At 55.0% G+C, this 8,989-nt stretch overlaps 2 protein-coding genes across 2 annotated transcripts in view; one reads left to right on the plus strand and one right to left on the minus strand.

Annotated features, from left to right (window-relative positions):
- MOV10 (Mov10 RNA helicase) overlaps positions 1-495 on the plus strand; it is a 28,162-nt gene extending 27,667 nt beyond the window's left edge. The window contains exon 21 of the transcript XR_016021753.1: positions 477-495. The gene's annotated coding sequence lies outside the window, so the exon portion shown is untranslated. The remainder of the gene's footprint in view (positions 1-476) is intronic.
- A 1,714-nt stretch (positions 496-2,209) lies between these two features.
- On the minus strand, positions 2,210-7,433 carry PPM1J (protein phosphatase, Mg2+/Mn2+ dependent 1J). Its single transcript, XM_019730410.3, has 10 exons — positions 7,080-7,433; positions 5,631-5,745; positions 4,870-5,157; positions 4,477-4,589; positions 4,124-4,208; positions 3,463-3,581; positions 3,200-3,263; positions 2,932-3,039; positions 2,664-2,815; positions 2,210-2,544 (listed from the first exon to the last, which is right to left on the minus strand). Exons 1-10 carry the CDS (start codon positions 7,403-7,405, stop codon positions 2,397-2,399), a joined length of 1,518 nt encoding a protein of 505 aa, XP_019585969.1. The 5' UTR covers positions 7,406-7,433; the 3' UTR covers positions 2,210-2,396.
- Between the last annotated feature and the right edge of the window lie 1,556 nt (positions 7,434-8,989).

Below are 8,989 nucleotides of genomic sequence, written 5' to 3' on the forward strand. Positions count from 1 at the left end.
TCGGGAAAGTTGAGAGGAGCTCGGGGTGGGGTCGAGAAAGGGCTGCTGCTGCCCTCCCGTGGCCACCCAACCACCTATCCCTACATTACCTGGGACCTCCCGGGAGGCAGGACTGGGTAAAGGGCGGCCTCCGGGACGCCCAAGTTGGGGGCTGCGAAGGAGACCCACCTTCTGCTCCTAGAATCGTTGCAGCGTCAGTACAACCCACATCATCCCCCAGCCTTGAGAACTTTTGAGAATCGTTGCGACCCGGGCCAATGTCCTGTGCTTCACAATTCCCTTCCTTCCCCAGGCCTGGAATTTCCATGAGTTCAATTCCTACCTACCTCTCAAAGGGCACTCCCGGAAATCCAGATGCCCAGCTGGGAATTCAGTTTTCATCCGAGTAGTTATTTCTGTGCCGCTAAGGGCACTGAGCCCCGTCTGACTTGACACATGAGGTATTTACCTACACGTGTTGTCTCCTTCCTTGTAAGGTACCGGCTGAGGAAGCAGATGTTGCTTGAGGACGGCTACTCACATTTTATTAGCTTGTGCTCCGTAACTACACAGCTCCGCCCTTTTTCTACTCATCACAGATCTTCGGGTAAAGTATACCAATCCCCTGGTGCCTGTAAAAACCTGAGGCTCAGAGAAGTAGCTTGCCCCGATTTTCGCAATAGGTATGTGACAGAACAAGAATTCAGACACTGGGGCCTGTCTGGCCCCCAAGTTGGGCTCTGTCCCTGCTGTCCCCTCTGCTCCTCCAACCTGTCCCTTCCTGCTGGCCAGCACAGTGAGTGGCACATAGTAGGCTGTCAACAAATATTTGCTTAATGAATGAATGTTGGAAATCTATAGACTTGAACGATCGACACCCAGGGCCAGAGCACTTTGGTCCCCAGGCCTCTTAACCTGCTCAATCAACATTTATGGAGTGTGAACGGAGAGCTATGTGCTCAGTTCAGATCAATTTCTGCCTTCAAAGAACTTAGTATAAATTCAGACTATAGACTACTTAAAGATAGCTAACAGTTATTGAACCCTTATTATATGGGCCTGGCTCTACGTATGTGAACTACATGAGTCCTTACAACAACCTTGAGGTAGTACTGTTATCTCCATCTTACTGCGAAGCAACTTGAGGCTCAGAGGTTACAGAGCTGATTTTGGGTCTGGCACCAGAATCCAAACAGCAGGACTCTAGAACCCCTGCTTTTAACTGCGGCTCCATACCGACTCCTAATACAGTCATAATACAGGAGGCAGTCGTTATAGTGGGGGCATGCCTGGGCTGTGGAATACCCAGCCTTAGAGGGCGGGAGGAGGAAGCAGTGGCCAGATCATGAAGAATCTTCTATGCCACACTTGAATGTTGATTTGAGTCTCGGTGCAGTAAGGAGCCACTGAAATGTTCTCTCAGGGGAATAACCAACTCAGATTCACACTGCGGAAAGGTCACTCTGTTATGTCCCCAGTATATTGGGGGAAATGGGAGCGTGGCCTGGAGACAGAGTTCGGAGATGAGTTAGGAGGCCAATGCAGTCAAGAACTGAGGTACTAAGGTAGTGACAGGGTGGAGACAAGTGGAGAAATATGAAATACATTTTTATATAATCAACCATACTTAGTGATTGATTAGCTTGAGGAGGAATAGACGGAAGCCAAAGGTGACCAACTCCAAGCTTTCCACCTTGAACAGCTGAGCTGGTGCCCAGAGATGACGACCAAAGGAACATGTCTGTCGAGGAAATGATGAAATCGCCTTGAGGTGTGTTCAGTAAAGTGTCTGCTGAATGCCGAGGAGACAGATGGGACACGTGGGTCTAAAGCAGGGGTGTCCAAACTGTGGCCCACGGGCCAACTGCGGCCCACAATCCATTTTTAATTGGCCCGCAGCAAATTCCAAAAATATATTTAGTTTAGTTAAATAAACCAGGTGAGGCAATACGTACTTCACCTCAAGTGAGTGGCACGGCTGTTTGTGTATTTTACCGCATAGGGCCCTTGGTAAAAAACGTTGAAAAAAGTTTGGACACCCCTGGTCTAAAGCTCAGGCGAGGTCTAGGCTGGAGGTACTGATGTGGACGAATGAGACTGTATGGAAGAGCGGGAAGAGCAGAGGGTAGGGGAAAGAACCTGGGAACACAACAATTTTAGGACTGGTCTGGTGTACGTTCCACCACCCCAAGGAGCTTATCGTAACCTTTCGGTTTCTAGTCAAAGTAATTAAAGACACACATTATTTATCCATCTTGTTTATTTGTCAATAGCTATAATTTTGGATCTAACTGATACCCCTTCTTCAGTTAAACCGCCACTTAAAGAAGGTCAGGGAGACAACTTCAGAACTTGGGCGGGTGGGGCGTAAGCATGGAGAGGCTGGGATGGCGGCGGGAGGGTCAGGGCTGAGCCTCTCAGGAGTAACTACCTGGCCCTCCCAGGGGGATGATGAAGACCGAGATGTCATCCCCGGAACCCAGCTTGTTGTTGGGGAGACGCCAGCCACGGTCCCGGGGAGCGCCCCGGGCCCCCAGGACTAGAGCTTGGGCCAGAGCTGTGTACCTGCCAGAAGCACAGGAGCACATTCACGTACCAGTATGTACATGGGAAGATACACACACAGGCCCTCATTGCTTCCCTTTGCCCGTTCCTTCCCCACTGTCATCCCTTTCACCCCCTACCTGTTGGGGTCATTGGGCTCATAGCCTGACAGCACCCTGTCCACAGTGGCGGCCACCTCACAGTCACTGGTGACATCCCACAGCCCATCTGTTCCCAGGACGAGCACGTCATCCGGGCAATGCTCATATTGCGTCAGGTCATATACTCGCACCTGGTGGGGAAGGCGAGTGGAGAGGGAGCTTGCGGATGAGGACACCTGTGGTGAAAGCCAGCCTTAGACGCCCAGAGGAGGTAAGGTGTGGTTAAGGAGGTCCCCATCTGGCTCACCTCAGGGAAGCAGGACAGGAAGGGCTTGATGGGCAGGGTGGAACTGCAGACCTTGAGGTTGTGGTCTCCTAAGCCCCGGGTCACCCCAATGGTGGCCATCACTCGTGCCTAAAGGAAATGAGGCAGGGATGCTGCTATAGCCCTCTCCCAGACTCTCTGAAACAGTGGACCCTCCCACCCCTGCCCTGCCCTCAGGTAGAACCTCCACCTCCCTAGACAACTTGTGATGGGTCCTCCTGCCCTCTCCCACCTCTATCATGGAGTTTACCTTTTTGCCCTCCCCACAGACCAGAGGAAACCTGAGATCCTCCAGCTCGATCTTTTTGTAGGCCCTGGGGAGGGGGGAGTAGAGGAGGCATCACCCAGGCATCAAAGGCCCTCTCCCCTAGGAGCCACACCCCTCACACAAACCCCTAAGAGCCACATCCCCCAAACTCCCAGCCTGGCCCAGCCTCCAGCTTCCACCTTGCTGCTGCTGAGGGACTGGTTGCGTTGCTATGGGAATGGACCCAGCTCTGAGGGAAGTGTTACCAGCCAGTCATGGTCTGATCCCGATACAGCATCCTCTGACCCAGCTCCTTGGGCTGAACTCTTCGAGGGAACTCGAGGTGGGTGAATTCACCCCCCAGCAGCTCCGGTTTCAGGAAGCCCTGGGGTTGGGAGTGGCCAGACAGAGCAGAGGGCCAGGGGCCATTAGGCTTACAGCACACCCTAGTGTATAAGCGATCTTAATTGTAGCAGACCCTTAAATGGAGTTTACAAGGTGTGGTGCACTGTCTAATATTAGCCTATATTAACTCATTTACTGCTCACAACAACCCTCTTAAGGCAGGAAGTACTGACGCAAGTTAAGGGAATTGTCCGAAGTCACACAATTAGCAAAGCACTCGAATCAGGATACAATCACAGACAGTCTAGCTCCAGAGCCAGTGCTTAAAACTCTAAACCCCTCTCAGGCCTTTGCCATTCCCTTCCCACCAATGACTCCACTTCCTTCCTCAGTGGGGGCCATGGAGGGAGCACCTGAGCGGCCCTTACTCCTTCCTGCTGCGTCCTCCACCAGCTCAGCCCTGTACTCCTCCCAGTAAGGAGCTGTCTGTCTGTGTGTTGGGGGGGGAGTCCCTGGACATAGGGCACAAATAGACACAAAACTCAACAAAGAACAGGGGTAGGACGTTTGGTTCCTACTTACGAGCAGCTGAAGACGCTGGCGCTCAGTCTCCGGGGTGAATTCCCGGGACATTGGAATGATTTCACCATTCCGGACAATGATAGCTCTGCCCAGAGAAAGAAAAGATTTGACTTTGACTCTCCTCAGATTCCTCGTGGAGAATTCCAGAAAGGCCAGAATGGCCCTTAGGATCCTGCACCCAGACCCCCATCTTTCCTCCCCTCATGGCTATTTCAGGCCCTTCCTTATGTCTGTGATTCTTTCTGACCCCTTCCATTCTTTGATTTTTTAAACACCTGCCACCTCACTCTTTTCTGTTACCCCATTCCAGAGTGTGACCCCCCTGTCACCATTGTCAACCGCCCCCCCCTTACCTGCTGTCACCTGCATTGGCCACGTAGACCTTGCCTAGCAGATACACCACAACCAGTGCACAGCAGCCCCCCTCCACTTGGTGGCCACGCCGCTCCTGGGCCATCTGCTCATCCTGCCACGTGAGGAAAGGTCGAAGGGGATGGAGGAAGAAGTTCCAGGCATATAGCCACCCCCCTCTATTTGCAGAAACAAACTGGCCCAGACAAGCCACACTGGAGGAGAGGAGGGAAGACATGGGTGTAACTCCCCTCCGTCCTCCCCTCTGAACCAAGCTCTGCTCAGGCTCTCAGAGGTGTTGTGGGTTCTCAGGGTCACCCCCTCAGGCCACCTGGATTCCACACAGAATTCAGAGTATCTGCCTAGCAGGCCCTTGGCCCGGGACACCCACTCACCATGACATGGAAGGCATTCTCAATGGCCCCCACTACCAGGCTCTCATGAGTCACTTCTTTCTGTGAAGACCAGCAGGACTGAGGACCAACCAAGTGAGAGGGATCTGAGGAACCTGGGTCCCCTGGGGTAGAGGGGAGGCAAAGGGGAGGTGGCGAGGGGTCCTGGAGTATCTCTACTAGGTCCTTTAGCTGCTCCCGAATGTGGCAATGCAGGAGCCGCGAGGCCATTTCAGCAGCTCCACCCCCTGCATGACCATCAAACAGTCCCCAGTAGTAGAAGCACAGTCCCTGGTGGAAGAAAAGTTAGAGGTAAGTGATTGTGTTTGTGTGTGTGTGTGTGCGTGTGTGTGTGCGCGCACGTGCGCATGGAGAGCAAGCCTCTGGGCATCTATACATACATCAGAGAGGAGGTTAGAGCTTGGTAATAAAGGCAAATTAGATTTCTTCACTCATTCACCAAGGGCCTACTTTGTGTCAGAAAGTAAAACATCAAAAATGCCAAACTCAGAGGATAAAAGGCGCAAAAATAAGCGTAGGTAATTAATTGAATCATCATTTTAAGTGAAAAACTAAACATGCATACTGACGTGGTAGAATCTAATTGATCAATGGCAGATAAAGGTTCTGTGCCCGGCGGTAGAAAGCTAGTGAGCTAGAAGGCAGGTCTTCCATGTGTCTCAGATTTAAGACCAGATGCCTAGACTCCCTGGGGAGAGGTATCACCCTGTATCTGGAGGTTAGGAAGGGGATTGGGGGCTTACCTGGCCTCGGCTAGGCTCCCTAGGCACCCCGGAAACACTCCTCCGACCTTCCACATACACCACTTCACAGCAGGCCTGGTCCTCATTGTGCCGGCTCTTGCCAGCGTTGATGACCCTGCCAAGCCAGATGACCACATCAGGCTGGACACCAGACCAGGTCCTGGAATAACCCCCACCTTAGACATACACACTCTGGCCTGCTGGCCAAGCTGAGAAAGGTCATAGCCACCTGGGATCCAGGCCAGAGGGAAGAGAAGGGAGGCAGGGCAAGGCACAGGGCATACTGTCTGGGTGTCAGGCCCCACCACCTCCTAGAAAAGACTGCAGCAGCACCTGCCTGCCTCAGGTCCTCCACCTGGGGTGCAAAAGGGGCACCCCTAATGGTGCTGCCACGGGGAGGGGCCCGTTGGGGGCGCGGGAGGTTTTACTTCCCTGCTTGCCAAGACTCTACATCCCATCCTGAAACCGAATTGACTCTCCTAGTGCTTGGTGCACAGCACTCCACCCTCAGGATCACACCCACCTTTATGCTAAAAGGATCTAGTGAAAGTTTCTGCTGCTTTGGCAATGAGGAAGTGCTTCAGTCCAGATCCAGAAAGAGGAACTGAAATAACGTACAGGTGGAAGCCCACCTGGACTGCGCAGGAGCCAAGTAACACCACCGACTCTTCCCAAATACTAGGAGGCTAAAGAGCTAGCGGTGGGGCCACGGGTCCATCAGCAGCGACCTCAGCGCCCCCCTCTCCCTCGATGCTCCGCTTTCCCAGCACAGGCATTAAAAATACACGTCGCCTGGGAGCAAGCCGGCTGCTCCCACCGGGGGGTCCACTTCCTTGCCTGGACAGCACAAGTCCACGTGCCGAGAGGCGTCCAAAGGGGACCCTCCCGCTCCCCCCGGCGCCCCCTGCCCCCGACCCAAGGGAAGCTCGCGGCCGCCAGGTGTCGCGGGCTATTTCTGGGTGTGGAGGGGGAGGGGAACCGTAAGAGGAACTGGGAACTGGGGCGCTGGGGTCGGGAAGTCCGGAAGAGAGTCTTCCTAGCCGCCATCTCCTCTATTAAAAGAGATTCCGTCTCCTTGAAACCTTTCCTCCCTTAGCCATTAAACTGCCGGACTGCGACTGAGAACCGGGCTGCGACTGAGAACCGGCCAACTCATCCTTCGCGGGGCCCTCCGCCCTCCGGGCTCTGGGAGGGAACAAGGTCCCGAGGTGGCGCGGGTGAGGGTAGTCAAGGAGCTGGAAGGTCCTGAGGAAGGCTGCACCGACTGGAGAAAGGGCTGGGAAGAGGTGCGGCCCGCAGCCCAGAGGATAGCAAGGGTTCCGGGGAAAGGGAGCTGCTGGTACCCAACGCAGCGAGAGGAACGCGCCCCAGCGCCCCGGATGCCGAGATGAGGAGGGGAGTGGGGGGTGGGGCTCCCATCCTGGTTAGGGTGCCCCCAGGGGCGCTCACTCGGCGTAGCCCGTGCTCCAGGGCAGGCGACGGCCGGTGTCCGGGGGACTTTGCACAGCCCGGCCAGCGTGGTCGTCAGCGCGTCGCAGTCCCCCGGGGCTCAGCTGCAGAAAGGTCGGTCGGGAGAAGCTCGCGCGAGCCTCTGCTGTCTTCGGGGGCGCCGTGCTCCCGCTCCCAGCTCTCGCGGAAGGGCTCTTGGGCACCTCTAGAGGGGCGGTGGGCAGCGCCGAGGTCGCGTTGGTCAGGTCGGGAGACTTGGGGCGCGGGGGCGGGGTGCCCCCTGAGCTCACCAGGTGCGCCACGGCCGAGCGCACCCGGCTTAGCATGCTGCCTCCCTGCCCCGCCCTCGGCCGCGGCCCCGCCCCAGGGTAGGCCCCGCCCCCCAGGGCTCGCGTAGGGCGGTACTCGCTCCCGCCTGCTCTCCCCAGCCATTGGCTCCCGGCGGGCAGGGTGGATCCTCGGCAAAACTCCCTCCTGTTCTGGGCCACCCGGGAACCGCCCCACTGGCTCTCATCCTCTCCGCTCCAGGTTCTGGCATCGTCCCGCCTCTGTTTCTTTGGGGGAAGAAGGGTCGGTAGTTGTGGGATGGGGAGAAGGGAAACCCTATTTCAGCCGTGCCCTAGATTAGTTATCAGCTAGAATCTCCCGATTGTGACGCGAGGGTGCTGTCTCCTCGCCCTCAGTTCGTTGTGGCCAGGCTGCCCGGAGGGTGATGGGGTTGATGACCTCAGAGCGAAACCGGGCGACTGCTGGGTGTGAAGCACCTGGTGTGACAACACCTCTGGCTGCGGCTGCTGGAGTGAGAGTGAGGGCGAACGAGCTGGGTGTGGTGTGGAGGTGGTGGCCACGCAGGCTGGAGCCGACTATCCTGAATGGGGGGTAAGTTCCCGGGCTCCGTGAACACCACCTCGATCCGGGAGAGCGGTTGCCACTCCGACTCCACTTTTTTCTCAGGTCCCAATTTCCCCCATATTTAGACCTCTGCCCACAGCAGGACTAGTTAGTAAATATAACAACAACTACCATTCATTGAGGACTTACTACGTAGTAGGCTCTCTACAAAGTACTTATCGTATATTAGGCCATTTATACTGCACACCAACCCTTCAAGGCGTTTTTTTTTTTTCTTTTTTTAAACCAACGACGCTCCTGTCCTTTTACGTGACTTGCCCCAAGAGGTCACACAGCCAATGAGAAATTCATACCCGTGTCAGTTTCCAGACGTCCAAATCCGGTTCTATCTTAAGAACCAAGATGATTTGTCGAGATCAGGGAGGAAGGGTTAAGAGGGAGGTGAATGGTAGAGAGAAGAGTGGAGGTTCCTCCTCTCCCACCCTCCCGCCTCCTTCAAAGCCGAGGCTGAGAGCAGTCTGGGGATGCTGAACAAATTACGTGGCTGCCGCCAGGGGGAGACAGAGGCCAGTTTAAGCTTCCTGCTTGAAAGGGGAAGAGTGGTATCCAGGAATTGATCACTAGGCCTCCACAGACACACACTACCCCACCCACTGTCCAAATGGGGACAAGGCCCTTGTGGCTCTAAGGCAAGTCGGGGGTAGCCCTCAGGGACCACTGGCACCCAGTTCATGGTTGGAACTCCACCGCTGGGCTTTGGGGGCAGGGTGCTTCCTAACTAGGACCTTCTCTGTTCCTGGCTAAACTGCGCCCCCAGCAGGGGTGGCTTTCCTGGCAGCTTCCAGATAAAAAATCTCATATTGCTCATTGAGGTTTTTAGACTTGCTATAATTGTGTCTGCACTCTGGGCAGAGAGAGCCAGAGAAAAAGAAGTCATAAGAAAAAAAAAAAATCAGTCCAAAGGCACACAGAGTGGCACGGGCAGATAGGCAGATAGAGAGCATGCTTCTGCTATGGGTATTTCCCTTCTGTTTGAGAAAAACTGGAACCAGCGCTCA

Source organism: Rhinolophus sinicus, chromosome 7, assembly GCF_057876585.1.
Source record: "Rhinolophus sinicus isolate RSI-liver-muscle chromosome 7, RSI-T2T, whole genome shotgun sequence".
NCBI lineage: Eukaryota > Metazoa > Chordata > Mammalia > Chiroptera > Rhinolophidae > Rhinolophus > Rhinolophus sinicus.